Source organism: Geotrypetes seraphini, chromosome 9, assembly GCF_902459505.1.
Source record: "Geotrypetes seraphini chromosome 9, aGeoSer1.1, whole genome shotgun sequence".
Taxonomy (NCBI): domain Eukaryota; kingdom Metazoa; phylum Chordata; class Amphibia; order Gymnophiona; family Dermophiidae; genus Geotrypetes; species Geotrypetes seraphini.
This window is the reverse complement of record NC_047092.1, coordinates 151,755,307-151,773,310: the sequence shown is the minus strand read 5'-3', so window position 1 is coordinate 151,773,310 and position 18,004 is coordinate 151,755,307. Positions and strand designations below refer to the sequence as shown.

The 18,004-nt window shown below is 39.7% G+C and overlaps 1 protein-coding gene across 1 annotated transcript in view; it reads right to left on the bottom strand.

Annotated features, from left to right (window-relative positions):
- Nucleotides 1–9,011: 9,011 nt before the first annotated feature.
- The window catches only part of TRPC1 (transient receptor potential cation channel subfamily C member 1), a 59,877-nt gene continuing 50,884 nt past the window's right edge, over nt 9,012–18,004 (bottom strand). Inside the window, exons 10-13 of the mRNA XM_033959499.1 lie at nt 17,726–17,904; nt 15,702–15,903; nt 13,499–13,693; nt 9,012–11,126 (exon numbers count right to left, since the gene is read on the bottom strand). Of these exons, the coding sequence (XP_033815390.1) occupies nt 10,899–11,126; nt 13,499–13,693; nt 15,702–15,903; nt 17,726–17,904 (804 nt within the window). The 3' untranslated portion in view covers nt 9,012–10,898. The remainder of the gene's footprint in view (nt 11,127–13,498; nt 13,694–15,701; nt 15,904–17,725; nt 17,905–18,004) is intronic.

The following is an 18,004-nucleotide window of genomic DNA, read 5'->3' as shown; positions in this document are numbered from 1 at the left end:
AAAAAGGATGGAGTCGTTTCATGGAAGGCTCCTAAAATGGTATTCATCATAAGGCGTATGGGGATAGACTTAACGATTTCAATCTGTATACTTTTGGAGGAAAGGCGGGAGAGGGGAAATATGATAGAGACGTTTAAATACCTACGTAATGTAAATATGCATGAGTCGAGTCTCTTTAATTTGAAAGGAAACTGCAATGAGAGGGCATAGGATGAAGTTAAGAGGTGATAGGCTCTGGAGTCATCTAAGGAAATACTTTTTTACAGAAAGGGTGGTAGATGTGTGGAACAGTCTCCCAGAAGAGGTGGTGGAGACAAGAGACTGTGGTCTAAATTCAAAAGGGCCTGGAATAGGCAAGTGGGATCTCTCAGAGAGAGAAAGAGATAATGGTTACAGCGGATAGGCAGACTAGATGGGCCATTTGGCCTTTTTCTGTCATCATGTTTCAAAATATAGTATTACGATTCTGCAAATTGGCACTTTGCAAAATAAAATAACACTCTTTTCAACTACAGCAGCAAAATAGCGCTCAGAATTTTGAATGTTGGTTGGGATGAGAACTTTTCAGCACCCCCTTGTATATACATGTAGGGTAGAAAATGACTAAAGAATGCTTTCTATTAAAAAAAAAAAAAAAAAAGTGAATATCTGGATGAAACGGACAGAATCAAAGGGAAGACTGTAGTTTTATATCATTTGAGAGTCAATGTATTAATAGACAATGAAAGTCTTTTGATAAGAACTTATTTATAGTGCCTTCAGGAGATTTAGCTAAAAAAACATGTACATAATTTTCTAAAAAATGAAACAGCAGTGGGAAGAGTAGGGGTTATAGGGGAGACAAGGGGAAGGGGAAGAGAAATGGGACAATATATTTAGCCCTATTGGTTTTCCTATTTATGTTCTCTTATAACTTATTGTAGTTCAACCCCCTTACCTTTTGTATAATGTATGTGTTATTGCACGTTTATCAATGTTTTTTCATATTTTGAATATATTTTTTTGTTTTTAAATATGCCCCCCTTTATTTTTATCTTTGTAAATTGCCTAGTATTTGGATAGGTGTTTAATCAAATTTTAAATAAAGTTGGAAACTTGGAGATCTAGGGGAAGGAGTTGGAATCAACCCTTCAGCTAATTTTAAATTATGGGACAAAGGGTGGATCATGTGTGTGTGTGTATATGTGTATATATATATATACTATTGGGAGGGAGGGCGGATCAGGGCTTGGGGACACTTAAGTATGCTGGCTGACAGGAGGAATGGGGGTCAGAGTGCATGGAGAGTTGGCCAAATTTAGGCCTCCTGTTGCAACATCTAGATCAGGCTGAAATTCATTGCCAGTTGACTCTGTCTTCCTGGGCCTGCCCTCTCACTAGGTAAGTATCCACCTGCAGCAGATGCACATCAGGAGTGCATTATTTTCTTTTCCCTTCCCCCTTCTGCTTTTGCTGCTAACATTTCAGGACCAGAGGGACAAGTAGATTCAGCACCAGTATAGGTTGCCTGGCTACCCTACGTAGGCCCACTCTTGCCATTGGAAAAGAAGCAGGGTTAGATACCGTGTGTTTGGTAATAGCAGCTCCCAGTTTAATAGGGTTACAGAATCAAAAATCTGGGTGGACTTTCTGAGGGCTTTGGTCTTCTCCAAAGGCAAGGCTAACAGTTCTCCTGCAATCCAGTGGCTGCAATGGATTTTCAACTGTGAGTATGAGGTTTTGGGAAAAATACTGGCAGAACACCTGCCTGATTAATGTAGAAATAAGACACTACCTTAGCAAGGAACTTTGAATAAATACACAGAACCAGCCTGCTATTAAAATGAGGAGAAAGTGGATCAGTTACCAGAGTCTGGATCTCACTTATTCTGCACACTGAAGTTACTACCACTTAAAAAAAAAAAATCTTCTAAGTCAGCTACTTCAGTATAAAGATATCCAGTAGCTCAGAAAGAACTTCCATTAGATGAATACCAGTAATATAGTATATGACAGCAGAATGATCCATCCAGTCTGCCCAAGTTACACTCATGATCAATTTATGATTAAATTGTCTTTCTTTGGTATTTCTAAGATATAGACTGTAGAAGTCTGCCCAGCACTGTCCTTAGGTTTCAGTAGAATGATATTGTCTCCTCTTAGCAGTTTACTCTCAAAATCACAGCTCTAAATGCTTATGTTTTAAATATATATATTTTCCAAAATACGTTTGTAAAGTGCTCAGACCCGTAACCAAATTAATCTGTGATAACAACAGACTATGGTTATTGTGGGACCATCATCGCCCTTTAAGGTCCCAAACCACTCACTATGAACAAACTGTAGAAGATGTAATAAATTCACTTATCTGGTGTAGCGGGTGGTTGATAGAAGATGTTAACAATAACCATAGTGCCATTTGGTATTCAGCTCATTGCACTGGCCAATGGGAGGAGTACCCTGATGATTAGTGTAGTGGGCGGGGTAACTCACTTAACCGGAGGTACATAAGAACATACGAGTTGACAGAATCCTGTTTCCATCATTGCCCAACCTAGGTCACAGGTACCTGGAAAGATCCCAAAGAGTACAACAGATTTTATGCTGCTTATCCTAGGAATAAGCAGTGGATTTTCCCAAGTCCATCTTAATAATGGTTTATAGACTTTTCTTTTAGGAAATTATCTATTTAAACCACGCAGTGCTAACTACTTTCACCATGTTTTCTGGCAACAAATTCCAGAGTTTAATTACACATTTACTTTAAATCTTTTTTTTTTTATTGAACAAAATATAAACATTTCCATAAAGCATACAGAGGAACAAGTTGCAAACTGTAATTCCCAGTAACATTCACTCATCTAAACCTCTCTCTAATAGTTCACCAAGACAATCATACAGGAAGACCAGTTATGAGGAGTAAGCAAATGACATACAGCAAGCAATGCAGTGCAGGATCCCACTTCCTAGCCCCAAACCTGAACTAAAATCAAGTCCATATTAGCAAACTGTGAAAGAACAACCCCCACATAATCCCAACCCCTTTCTCCTCCCTTCCTACTAAACGGATTAAGCAAAGATCCCTATAAAATATAACAAAAGATTAGGAGAGCTGGACTTATACTCCCTTCTAAGACTATGTCCTATCCTAATCAAACCCCTGAGTGAATTAACCCCCCCCCCCAACCCTCCCATGAAAAAAAGGACATTCAAGCTCGCTCTTCAGCATGCATTCCTTACCATGGGGATCTCCCAGCTTCTCCACACTTTCTACAATCCTGAAAAATTAGATTTGAGTACGAGGCCCCTGGCTTTCTGTGGCAAAGACTGAATATAAGACCCCCCCAAATACTCAAGAATAGTTGTTTCCATTTGTAATTAAGACAAGCATGCCTTTGTTCAAAACCCATCAAGTTGTGAAGGTGATTTTGCCAAGCCCAAAAAGAGGGTGTGGCCAATTGCATCCAGACACTAAGGATTATTTTTTTTTTACCCAAGACTGCAGCATTCCTAATCAGCAGGTATATGAAAAGATTCATATTTATCTAAGAGAATATCTGCAGGGGACAATAGCGTTCCAGGTAGCACATAATAGCTCTCCAGAATGCTTTTATTTTTGGACTGGTCCAAAAAGCATGACAAAATGAGGGAACCCTGTTAACATTTAGGTCAAACTGGAGTATCTAAACCCCCAGACTTATAAACCTGTTCTTGTGTAAAATAAGCACGATGAACCACTCCGTATTTTGACACTGCCTAAGCTCTGCACTCATAGAGATCCCTGGTATACATTTAATTAAACAAGAAAAATCCAGTGCCTCCGCAGGTATAACCTAATTACACATTAACACACACTCACTCTTTTACAAAACCGTAGCGTGGTTTTTAGCGCTGGCCACGGTGGTAACAGCTCTACTGCAGAAAGGAAAATGGTAAAACCAGAGGACATAATTTGAGGTTGAGGGGTGGTAGATTCAAAGGCAATGTTAGGAAATTCTACTTTACGGAGAGGGTGGTGGATGCCTGGAATGCCCTCCCGAGAGAGGTGGTGGAGAGTAAAACGATGACTGAGTTCAAAGAAGCGTGGGATGAACACAGAGGATCTAGAATCAGAAAATAATATTAAAAATTGAACTAAGGCCAGTACTGGGCAGACTTGCACGGTCTGTGTCTATATATGGCCGTTTGGTGGAGGATGAACTGGGGAGGGCTTCAATGGCTGGGAGGGTGTAGATGGGCTGGAGTAGGTTTTGATGGAGATTTTGGCAGTTGGAACCCAAGCACAGTAACAGGTAGAGCTTTGGATTCTTGTCCAGAAATAGCTAAGAAGAAAAAATTTAAAAATTTAAATTGAATCAGGTTGGGCAGACTAGATGGACCATTCGGGTCTTTATAATAATAACAGCTTATATACCGCAATACCGTGAAGTTCTATGCGGTTTACAAAGATTAAGCAAAGGTACAAATTGATTGACTTTAAGAGGGGAGAAAGAAAGAGGGTTAATAGGACAGGAAATTCATTTTTGAGGAGAGAGTGATCAATAGAACAAGTTAATCGCTATAGAGGGGAGAGAGAAGAGATGATCAGTTGTCTAGATACTTTAGGAACAGGTGTGTTTTCAGACGTTTCCTAAATTCCTCATAAGTAGTGGGCGAAAGCAATTGTTCTAGGTCTTTACCCCATGATGCTGCTTGGTGCGAGAGAAGATGTTCATGGTGTTTTTTCAGTTTACAACCTCTCACTGGAGGGGAAATGAAGTTGGAATGTGAGCTTCTCTTATGTCTGTTGGCTGAGAAGACGAAAAGGTCAGTTATATATTTAGGGGCAAGTCCGTGTAGTGCTTTGAAGCAGAAGCAGGCAAATTTAAACTTTACGCGCGCCTCCATTGGCAGCCAATGCAGCTGTCATTTATCTGCTGTCATCTACTATGTTACTATGTTAGGAATTCTATGATTGTCAGAGCTGTTACTGCCGCAGCCAGCGCTGAAAACCATGCTACGGTTTTGTAAAAGGGGTGGGGGTGGGGGGGTCAGTGAAAAAATATTTTCTCCAGTTTGTTTTAAATCTACTACTTTGCAGCTTCATTGCGTGCCCCCTAGCCCTATTATTTTTTGGAAAAAGTAAATAAGCGATTCACTAAACTCGGGAAAAGTACCGGCATATGTGGGCAGGACAGCCTACATCTACTAGTGCCATAGAAATTATAAATAGTAGTAGTAGTCCTGCATTCATATAGTTCAATTGTCACTTATTCTCCTGAGCTGCTCTGATTCTCCTGCTCTAATGTTGCTTTCTTTTCTCATGGGTTCAAGAGAGTTTAGCCCCACAGCTTCAGTTAGTTTTGCCAACTACTCTGGCTTAACTCATTTGGGCTTTAGCTGAGCTTAACCTAATAGGTTCTGTTAAGGGTCTTCTCAGTATAGTTTCAGATCTAATTCATCCAAGTTTAACAACTCAGGCTCAGCCAAGCTTGGCAGCCTGGACTCAGCCAAGCCTAGTGGCCCAGATTCAGCAAAGCTCATCACCTTGAATTCACGAGCCTTAGTCTCACATGCTAGGTCTACCTTATTGGCATGCAGTAAGCAATGTTTATGTTGTGGGATGCGTGGAACTCAAATCTCAGTTTCAGTGGAGCCTAGTCTGCTTCTGTGTAATGCAGTTGGCAGAGTGCTAGCGTGATATTCTCTGAGTGAATTCCTTCAGGAGGCAGTAGAAGGAAGGAAGGTTGCTGGGAAAGCTGTACCACAGGACTGGATATGTCTCCTGTCCCAAGGGAGCTGACTTATAACTAACTATTCAGTTGCTTAGCTTCCCAGCTCAGCAACATATCTGACTTTTCCAGAAGCATTTGTGTCCTCTATCTAGGTTAACTTTTGTAGTTTTTTTTTTTAATAGTCTTTGAATGCATGGGCTCACCTGATCTTAATTTTACAACCTCACCGAGTATTAGCCTTTTGGTCCCATGTCAACCTTTTTTTTATTATTGTTATTATTAAACTAAGCTTCCCTCAGCCTCCTTGTGCTCTCTGGGCTTTTGTCCTCTTTTTCTCAACTCACATGTCAAGTGGTTTACCCTAACAGCTTCAACTACGTATCTTTTAGTACCAGCTAGATTTTCATTTTTTTTCCTCCACTTTGGCTAACTTTAGCCCTGTTTGTGGACCAAAATTAATTTATTTTCTCTTTTTAGAGAGCAGCTGGGATTTCTTCCTAGGTATTTACAGATTGCATTACTGTCACTTTTGATATGTGTCTACCTTTTTCCTCTAGTTTTTTTGTTTTCATTCTGTCCTACCTAGGTTGAAGAGTTAATTTTTGCCCTCGAGGTTTTAGCAAAATCTTTCCTTCATTCCCGCTTGTAGAAGATGCAGGACCTTAAGTTCATAATACAGCTGCCTCTACATCTCACATTTAAGGTGAGCACTGCAGTTTTGCCATTCAGCTTTCTTTGGCACATTTTCCAATTCCCTTCTGGATGTATTGATCATGGGGGATATTGGGGTTCAAGAAGAGATTAGATAATTTCCTGAAGGAAAAAGGGATAGAAGGGTATAGATAGAAGAATACTATACAGGTCCTGGACCTGATGGGCCGCCGCGTGAGCAGACTGCTGGGCATGATGGACCTCTGGTCTGACCCAGCAGAGGCAATGTTTATGTTCTTATTAGGCCCTAGCTCCTACTAGATAGAGCTCTAATTCAGCATGCTTCAATAGCTTTTGATATGGTGATTCAATTGTAGTGTTTCACTGCAATTTATTATTTCTGCCAATAGAGTATAGTGTTCCCCCGCAAATTTGCGGTTCACGAATCGCGAACTCACTCATTCGCGGTCTGCTCCGACCACCTCTTTCTGTAGTAAAGTTGGGCACACAGGAACAGGGGAAACAAATCCACAAAACTCAAAAGAGCAAAACCAAAGTGGAATTGTCCAATCAGAATGGTGCAGAAAAAAGTGTCTTTCAACTCATCTGATAAATCCAATATCTTTATTCATCCAAAGTAACTCAATGGCTCGACATGTACATGTTTCGGCCTCCCGGCCTGCATCAGGAGTCTTAGGAGTCTTTGGGTGTACACTGAGATATGAGATCTTATATCTGTCAATTAAAGCGTTGCTTCGAGTCTTTGTAGCGCTAAAGTTGCTAAAACGCGGCGGCTAAAGTTGGGCTACACCAATCAGGAGCTGCGTGTCAACGCACCTCCTGATTGGTGTAGCCTGACTTTACTACAGGAAGAGGCGGTCGGAGTAGACCGTGAATGATTTTATTCACCCACCAGCACTCCAGCTGCCTCTTCTGCCTCCCCTGCCTTTTGACAGGCCGGTTTTTCAAAATTCGCAGGGGTTCCTGGAACGGAACCCCCACGAATTTCAAGGGAGTACTGTATAGCATTTTCCTTATATTGTTGATTCTGTCTGCAGACTGTTTTATGCCTTGGTTTTTTTCTCCCTGAGGTAGGGAAGTGTCCTTGAGTGCCAGTACTGAAGAGATTGCAGACTTTTTTGTGCCTCAGTCAGTTCCCTGTAGTAGTGAAGTAGCCTGGAGAGCCAGTTTTGTGCTTTGGTAAGAATAGTCAGTTATATTAGCTGACAGGAGAAAGGACCTAGTGGTGTTTCACCCTACTATAGCACGTTGCATTAAGGAAGCCATTGATTCAGCATTACGTCTTGGTGGCAGGTTGATCCGAGATGCCCTTAAAACACATTCTACCAGAGAGCAGGTAGCTTTAGGGCAGAGAGCTATTTCGTACCAGTGCAGATTTGTAGAGCGGCAGATTGGTCTTAGTTGCATTTCTTTGTTATGTACTACTACGTAGATATTCTCAATCATCAGGATATTGCTTCTGGGACTCAAAGATATTTGAGGGTCCCACCCTTTATGTTCACTGCTTTGGCACTTCCCATTCATCTAGGCGTCTGGAGGGACGCTAAGAAAGGAGAAATTTAGACCTTACGTGCCAATTTGCTTTCCTTTAGTCCCTCCAGACTGGCCTAGAACCCGCTCATATTGTTATGATGTGGCCTTCTGAGTTTTTGGTTGTCATCTTCCCCGGGGAATTTGTTTTAGTGTAGTTGCTGAGGGAGTGCTGCCTTTTGGCTGGAAGTATTTCTTTTTCCTGCAAACAGCATTAGACAGCTTGTTTTCAGCAGCAGATTCTGTGTGACCGCTCTCGCTGTTTGAGGCAGCTGCTTCCTTTGCAGCTGCAGTGCAGCGTTCTTGCATATCATCTGGGATTTTGAAGCCATGAGAGAGCAGGGTTAGGACAGATTTGTTGGTTCTTGTTGTGTTTCTTAGTTCTTTCTGCTTGTTATATTCATGCTGACCCTGGGAGGGACTGCGCAGCTAACATATAGGCTTCACCAGAATTCTGCAGCTCTCAGTCTCCACCCACCTGCTAGCAGGTATGTATAACCCAACTATCTAGGCCAGTCTTGAGGAACTAAAGGAAAGCAATTTAGCAGGTAAGGTCTAATTTCTCCTTTCTGAACATCTTCATGAAGGCCGAAGATTCACTGCTACACATCTGCAGTTATCAACTACAATGACAGAAGCATTTAATATTATTATGACAGGGGTTGCCATACAACAGATTATGACTAATTGGAAAAACTGTGAGAGACTTAATTACAGTTTCTAGTGGAACTCTTTATGTCACATTTTTAAAATGGAAAGGACAATAGCCACACAAAAGGGGAATTTTAGAAAATTTCAGGAGATTTGGGAGCCATTAACAAAATATTGTAATGACTGAATATTATTTTTCCCCTTAAAAATGCACATCCAGGAGGGGGGGGAAGGGTTTTTTGGTTTGATTATTAAATAAGGTATATAGGAATGGGGTTTATGGCAGATTTTCTTGAATTTAAAGAATGTTACCGATTAGGGGGGAGGGGAGATAAATTCTGATGTGGATTTTAACAGAATATTAAGTGCTGTATCTGAGTTTAAAATGTTATATATGCTGTTACACTTATTGTAAATTTTTTTAAATGAATAAAGAATTGGAAAAAAAAACACAAAAGAATGAAAATCCAGAAAAAAAAATATTATTTCAAATGTATCATAAGTTATATGGTTCACACTCCTCACCTGAAAAGAAAATTTGATGACATGATAGATATCAAATGAAAAAAAGGAGTCCAAGTGAAAAACTTCAGAAGGCCAGTTCAGAGGACTGATAAAGAAAAACAAACTGAAAACAAGAAAAAGTTCAGAACTTCTTTATGGCTACAGCACCAGAAGACATTTCCTGATGATCTTGGTGGACAAGCGAGAGCAACCATGTAAAGTATAAGCAGTAAAAGCCTTTTGCCTTTCAGAGGTCTCTGAAAACATGTGCCCATTCAAATCCAAACAGACACTTCTGTAACTAAGATGAACCACTCGTCTTTAAAGAAAACCACGCTTACTTCTTGCAATATCATTGACAGTCTTTTTTTTTGGGTGCTGCTTTTATGGGATCCAGCAGTTCTCTTGCTCTTTTGAGCTACTCAGGCTTGACTGGGAACCAGGGCTGAGTTCTGGAACCATGAACCTAGCAGATCGCCCCCAACTATTTGATATCCCTTCCTAACTTACCTAGCCCAGACAATTAGTGACAGTTTTATATCAGAACCTTTCATTCACTGGTCCTAAATCTAGCCACTAGGTGTTGTAATTATACAATGTGTAGGCCTTTTTCCCAACCTTTTTTGACTGCAATTCAAATAACTGTTTGAAATCAAATGGACTACCAAAGCAAGCATACTTCAGAAGAATAATCAGTGAGTCTTCTGCAAGTTGTACCATCTCCCATCATTGCTTGAGCTGCAAATATCAAAACTTAAGCCAGATATTTGTTAAACAGATTAATTCTTACTGAGAAACACATTATCATACTATTTTTCTCCCAACATTTTCTTATCCAGCCACTCAATTACAGAAGGATCTAAATAAGAACAGGGGAAGGACTATTACTCTGCTCAGAGCACCCTGGTACGTCACCCCCTAATCTTAGCTGACTACAAGGTTCCCCAAGATTTAGGTATCTTTGAAAAGCTCCTTCCTCACAGAATATTTGTAGCTTCAGCAGCTCAAAGGAGATGATTTTCCCTTACCTGCCATCTGACATGTAATAAGAAGGTACTATTTAACACTATCTTTTCCACAGTAGTAGCAGCTCTTTTTAAATTAAAGATTAAAGTTAAGAGGTGATAGGCTCCGGAGTAAGGGTAGTAGATACGTGGATAAGTCTCCCGGAAGAGGTGGTGAAAACAGACTGTGTCTGAATTCAAGAGGGCCTGGGATAGACACGTGGGATCTCTCGGAGAGAGAAAGAGATAATGGTTTCTGTGGATGGGCAGACTAGATGGACCATTTGGCCTTTATCTGCCGTCATGTTTCTATGTTTCTAAATAGCCCTAAGGACTCACAGATTAAATCACTCTAGGAAGGCTGCAACATATGAAAGCGCCTTTTTGTTGAGGTTTGTTTGGGGTTTTTTGTTTTTAGAGGTCAACTCATATTGAACAGAAACCGAGTGTTGTTTACAAAGAGTGTCCTTTTATGTAAATTTCTATATCCTTCTCTATTTGCAGCTTGCTAGATTTTTTTTGCTGGAGAGTTACTAAAACAATTGACTTCCTTAGTGAGTGGTTCCCCAGCCTTTTTCCTAGTTGGTTGCTAAAGTCTTTTACCTCTGGTTTCACAGACTTTTTTTTTTCATGCTTGAATTTTTTGAAGGAACAATACACACAACCTCACCATCATAATGACTAAAGGAAACATGGGCAGGAAGTCCTGATCAGCCTGATGTCACTGGCCAACTATGCTTGACTGGACAGGCATAAAAATTTTGCGTTCTACCCAAAGGAGGAGCCATGGCCTTTGTTACTGCAATCTGTGCATAACCCTTGACGAGAATGAAATGGAACAATCTTAGTTTCTTGGATAAAACATAGCATATTTGGATGTCCGAAAGCCAAGTAGGTCTCTCATTTCATTTCGGAATTTTGATAAGTCCTGATGCAGTTCATTAAGGTTTTCCACAGTAGCCTGATCAGAGCTTTGCATCTTCTGCCTCATGGACGTCAGGTAACGATGGACCAAACAACACATTACCTTTTGGTAGTTCGCATCCCTCTTTTGCCTCAGACTTCTCCATTCCTTAACACAGAAAAGGTTAGATTAGATTCTACATCACAGTATTCCACAAGCTGCAATGTTGCAACAGAATTAAGATTTATGAATTGGTTTCTAAAATTTCCTTATACAGTATGAAAACTCCAATATGATCATTCCTATAGAAGTAATAAAGATAATTTTCAAAGCCAGTACCTGAGTACAATTTCTAAGATGAAAATTGTTCTCCTCCGCCCAACAAAAAGTATGTGCTAACTTCCACAACATAAGTAATTTTAGCTATGGGAAAACAAAATGCTCTTGTGGGACTGTATATGAGTTAGAAGAATGAAACAGCACGTGTACGTTTGATTTTAAAAAATACATGCACTACTTTAGCTTCACACCACTGATCACCTAAATAACAGGATCCACAATTCCCACAATATTTGGTTAAGTGTCCAAATACAAGCTAAATGAAAAATATGGCCTCCATTCCGCAAGAAATGGCATGTGATCACTTGTTCTTTGAAATCCCTTCACGTTAGTTGGCGAGAAGCATCTGTGTGACGAGCCTGTTTTGCTCCTGCTTGTGAAATGGAAGTATGCCGTCAGCCTGATTTAAGCAACCTACAGTGATATAATTTCTTTTTTACGAGCTCGTAGATCAGGAAAACTTTATTCAGTTTGTACTGAAAGTGAAAAATATCTACAACATCAACAAACGGATCAAACTAAACAATCAAGCGATGAGTTGCAGCTGCAGAATAACATCAATCAGAGACTGCGTATCGTTGAACTTATGCAAAAATCCACTTCTCTCAGCAATCTCTTTTTCGTATTTATAAACTTGGCAGACATAACTCTACAGATAATGCAGCAGCATTTTTCCAATTCAAGGGATTATTTCTAAAACTTGCTAAGTTCATTTTAGTTGCAGAGAAGAAATAATTTTTCATGTAAGCATAAAATTACATTATAGTAATTCTTATAGTCCATAAGCTCCTTATTCAGGTTCTAAGCAGATTACATAACAAGAGAACTTGGGCAATACCCAGGAAATACATATAAGTTAAATTTCCATATTACAAGGTGACACATTCTGACTTCCTTTTACTTGAGATATTCATCCAGTTCCTATAAGAGGTGGAATAAATATATATTTGAAAAGCTAACAACATGATGTGTTTAAAATCTTGCATGAGTTGTGTGTTATATATATAAAAAAATGTTGAATTTTACAGAAACCTATGCATTTCATTCTCTGTCAGTCTTATCACATACATCTTGAAATTTAATCATATGGGGCTCCTTTTGCCATCGTGGCAAATGCACTGAAGCTCAGAGAAATTGAATGGATTTCGATGCATTTGCCTTGGGGAGAATTGCTACTGCAGCTTTGTAAAAGAAGCCCATAATGAGTTAAAAATATTGAACTAAACAGTAAAACTGCAAAACATTTTTCTGTTGCCTGTTTATCCAAACATATCATACTAGTGTTTAAGTGTTTAATGGGTGCTAGAATAGATGTGTAGACTTTTAGCACAATGGGGCACTGAGGCGTTTCTTTCTTTCTTTTTTTTATCTCTTTCTTTCTCTCTCCCTGCCCCCCTTTCTTTCTTTCTGTCTCTGTCCCCGTCTGTGTGTCTCTGTCTGTCTTTCTGTCTCTTCCCTGGCCCCCTGTCTGTCTGTCTCAACAATTAATTACACTGCTAGATAACAATATCCTTTGTCCATACGAAAGTATAGCTCATTTTTTGCCAAGAGAGGACTTAGCGGGTTTTGGAAGTAAGTCCCTCAATTATTAACAATCAATTTTACTGCCAAAGTAATAAGAAAATTAAACAATCTACCTTTACTCGTGATGCAAAAAGGGAATATTAAGTGATCAACAAATCACAATTTCATGAAGAGGGGCATTTTCAATATGACATCTAACATGACCATTTTCAAAACAAGAAACTATCCACCTTTTTTTTCAAAAATGACCTCAGTGTGTCTATATTTTTGAACCATTTTTGGAAAGAAACGTCTAAAAGAAAATCACTTAAAATGAGCCATTGGGTATGTAGGAATGGTTAGCATTTTTAGTAAACTGGTTATAAAGACACCCCAACAGAGCAGTCCTAGGTACACATCTCACCATAACCCCTTTATATTGTATATGGTGAACCCTCAGTTCGATTGCACATCCTAGAAATCTAGTACTTCTCAGTCTCCATCTTATGTCAGGAATATGTTTGGTCTGGAGGGTCAATGTGTGGCACAGTGATTGTTAATTCACATATCTTTTTATACTTTTTTTTATACATATATCTAAATATAATCTAATTTTGAACCATAAATTCTTCTACAGTTCTATTTCAATTTCTCAAGCTTTAGTTTCATGTTGTGTCATGTTGTGCAAACAATCATACCTTTAAACTATTCTGTCGCTTAATCCTCCCTGTGGACGTATGAGAGCAAATCCATTTTCGGATGCTACTGAAGAGATAGCACATGGTTTTGGGAGAAGGAATAACGTTGAAAGGTGGCGGTAGCGTGCATTTGTCATCAAAATAACTCAGCCACAACTTGGCACGGGCAAACTTCCATTCCTTGTCTTCATGATTCTACAGTATCAGGAAAAGATCATCAGTTGCAGGCAATAAATGAATGATGTTGAAAAAAACAAGTGTGCAGCAAACTTAATATTTTTACCACAATACGGTTTTCCTATATACTCTATGACATCTCACTTTGGCATACAAGGACTGCATCGTAAATGTAAGTCAGCTTTGCTAAACAGAGAAATTTTTAATTTTGACCAAAAACTTTAATCTTATTATAATTGGAAGCTAGAAAATACACTTCTCTCTCCATGTTCGCGGGGGAAACTTTCAAAGACAGCCTACGAATACGAAAAAAAACATGAATAACTTTTTCCTATCATATTCATAGAAACATGATGGCAGATAAAAGCTAAATGGCCCATCCAGTCTGCCTATCCACTGTAACCATTATCTTTTCCTCTAAGAGATCCCACGAGCTTATCCCACACTTTCTTGAGTTCACACACAATCTCTGTTTCCACCACCTCTTCTAGGAGACTATTCCACGCATCTACCACCCTTTCTGTAAAAAAGTATTTCTTTAAATTACTCCGGAGCCTATCACCTCTTAACTTCATCTTATGCCCTCTCATTTCAAAGCTTTCTTCCAAATGAAAGACTGAACTCATGCGCATTTATGCCACGTAGGTATTTAAACGTCTCGATCATATCTCCCCTCTCCCACCTTTCCTCCAAAGTATACAGATTGAGATCTTTAAGTTTGTCCCCATACGCCTTATGATGAAGACCACGCACCATTTTAGTAGTTTTCCTCTGGACCGATTCCATCCTTTTTATATCTTTTTGAAGGTGCAGTCTCCAGAATTGCACACAATATTCTAAATGAGGTCTCACCAGAGTCTTTTATAGGAGCATCCTACTGGCCATACCTCTCCCTATGCACCCTAGCATTCTTCTAACTTTCAACGTCACCTTTTCAACCTGTTTGGCCACCTTAAGATCATCACATACAATCACACCCAAGTACCGCTCTTCTGTCATGCACATAAGTTCTTCATCCCCTAAACTGTACCATTCATTTGGGCTTTTGCAGCCAAATGCATGACCTTGCATTTCTTATTTCAGACCATTCTTCAAGCTTCGCTAAGTCTGTCTTCATGTTATTCACACAATCCGGGGTGTCTACTCTATTGCAGATTTTGGTATCATCCACAAAGAAGCAAATCTTACCCGACAGCCCTTCAGCAATATTGCTTATAAAAATGTTAAAAAGAACAGGCCCAAGAACAGAACCTTGAGGTACACCACTGGTAACATCCTTTCCTCAGAGCGATCTCCATTGACCACTACCCTCTGTCTTCCACTCAACCAGTTCCTGAGCCAGCCCGTCAATTTAGGGCCCATCCCGAGGGCACTCAGCTTATTTATTAGACGCCTGTGTAGAACACTGTCAAAGGCTTTGTTAAAATCTAAATACACATCTAGAGCGCACTCCCTCTATCCAATTCTCTTGTCACCCAAAGAAATTGATCAGATTTGTCTGACAAGACCTATCTCTAGTGAATCCATGTTGCCTCCGGGCTTGTAATCCATATTCACAGGTTTTTGGAATAGCCCCCGTGAACACCATGAAATCACGAATAAAACTTATCATTGTTATTTGCGATTGCTTTCAAAAACAAGCTAGGTATTGCAGTTCTTGCTAAAATTTTCTCTCTTCACACTTTTCTCCGATGCTGCCATTTGCCGCACTACACTAAAGCAAGTGCTAAAATTTTCTCTCTGCACATTTATCTCCGACGTTGCTGTTTGCCGAACCACACTGAAAAAAAAATGTACTAAACTTTCTCAGCACTCCAGGATGACATCATTTGAGAGATGGAACCATCAAGATAAAAACTACGAGTAACCAAAGTCACGAATATGGAGGGAAATGTGTAGTAAGTATGTACATGTTAAATTTTACAACATCAACAAAAAAATTCCACAAAGTTCTTAATTCTTAAATAGCTGCATCTGTTTAATTCACAAACAGTAGAGTTTTAAGATATTCTGGGAAACCACTTACAGCGATCAGCTGAAAACTTTTATGCAGCATTGCAACCAACAACTTAGTTAGAACTATCACGACCACAACATTGTATGTACCAACGATAAAAGCTCCCACAAAGGAATGCAGGTCTTCATGATATCTGATCCTGGTGACAAACAGTGCAATATGTGCAAGGGAAAAGATGTACCAGAAGAGAGCGTAGCATGTGCCGATGAACCTGCAAAGAGAAGACAAGACAAGCACTAGCAAACGTGTACATTTATTTAAAAATTTATATACCGCATAAATACTATGGGGCTCATAATCAAAACAGAAAAATGTCTAAAAACCAGCCTAAATTGGCACTTGGATGATCAGTAACAAAAGTTATCCAAGTGCCGATAATTGAACCAAGTTTTAGACGTATTTAAAAACAACTTAGGCCTTCACAGTGCTGCTGAACGACCAGAGCTAAAAGGGGCGTTTTAGGAGGAGTGGTGAGGGCGGGATTTGGGTGGGACGTGGGCCGTCCTAGACTTAGTTGTACTGCATGTATAACCAAAAGTTTTACAACACTGCCTAGACCAGGGGTAGTCAACTCCGGTCCTCGAGGGCCGGAATCCAGTTGGGTTTTCAGGATTTCCCCAATGAATATGCATTGGGAGCAGTGCATGCAAATAGATCTCATGCATATTCATTGGGGAAATCCTGAAAACCCGACTGGATTCCAGCCTTCAAGGACCGTAGTCGCCCATGTCTGGCCTAGATGGAACTTGGACGTTGTGACATAGGCCATCTAAAACCAGGTCTAAGTCCACAGAAGGTATCCAAAGTGACCAAATAACCACTGCAGACACAAAGTACGAACCCAAACACACTGCCCCAGTGATCATTGACTTCCCCCCCCTAAAAATCGTAATCATAACTTTACATATCTGCCTCTAGAACATCAGCACCTGGCAGCCTGGCATAGGAAAGCCTAGTAGAGCTGCACAAAAGTGGCTTAAGTGGTCTTGGGGGTGGGTTAGTGAACCATGGAAAGGCGGACCCAGGTCCATAAGCCACTCTAATCACTGCATGCATGGTGAAACATATGCTCCCCCATAAAACCCTTTTGTACTGCCATATAAGTGGCCCCTGCAGCCATAAAGGCTACGGGGTGGTAGATAGGTGGGTCTAGTAAGTGCTGGGGGTGTTTTGGGGGCTCACTATAAGGGAGCTGTAGTGAGATATTTCTATGGCACCCTTTTTGTGAAGTTCACAGCATTGCCCTGTAAGGTACCCCCACTACTCTAGTGCCATGTCTGGGTGTCCAGTCCATCACTTTTCTGGCCCCTCCCATGCTCAAAAATGTCTTTTTCTAGGCGTTTGTGACTTGGATGAATTTTTGAATGAAAATGGGGAATAAAGATGGACGACTTAGCTGTCTGGGCGATCAGACACCTGGACGTACAGTTGGACGATTTTTGAAAAAAAAAAAAAAAATATGCTGGACTTATTTTTCGAAAATGGACCTTTTCCTGTGTCTGACTTTGGGTGACTTGCGACTTAGGCCAAAATGGACTTAGATGTTTTATTTGATTATGCCCCTCCACGCGGTTTACAAAATTACATGCGTACATATTAAAAATACTAAAATATGTTTCGACAGAACAAAAACAATAAAACATTAACAGTCGCATTATTAAAATATTTTTTCAAATTCATCCAACAAGATGGAAAGACAAATCCCATAAAAACATTTACAGCAGCAAATAAAAAACATCTACATAAAACACATGTAAATTATTCAGTTTACATATACTACTTTCATTCACTGTTCTGAATGAACTACTTTAATGCTATTTCTTAAAACATGCCATTCAATACTATTTATCTTTGCACCAAAGCTATCTGAGAAAAATGGCCAATGCATTAGTGACCACTAATACAACATACTGAAAAGGGAACATAAACTGTGATTAATAATGTAAGCAGAAGATAGCTTAAGTAACACCCAGCCTTTTGCTATTTTTTCTATAATGAAAATGTGCATTAAAAAACAACAAAAAAAGAAGTACGAGTGAAATGTGTCGTTGCTTTGCTGTTCACAGAAGATTCCTTTGCAGTCCTTTGGTGGCTCCTCGGTAATATATCCTTTGTCATACAGTTGGGTCAAACCAATGATGAACGAGAACAAAACCAGAAGAAACATCCCCAGGAACTTTCCAAAGTCTTGCAGCATCTGCCCCATTGATATCTGTAAAATGCAAGGAGTTTTCATAATTAATAATTCAGCTTTTTTTCTTTCTCCTCCTAAAGGAGTAAAACAATTATGCTTATAGATCTAAAGAACCTAG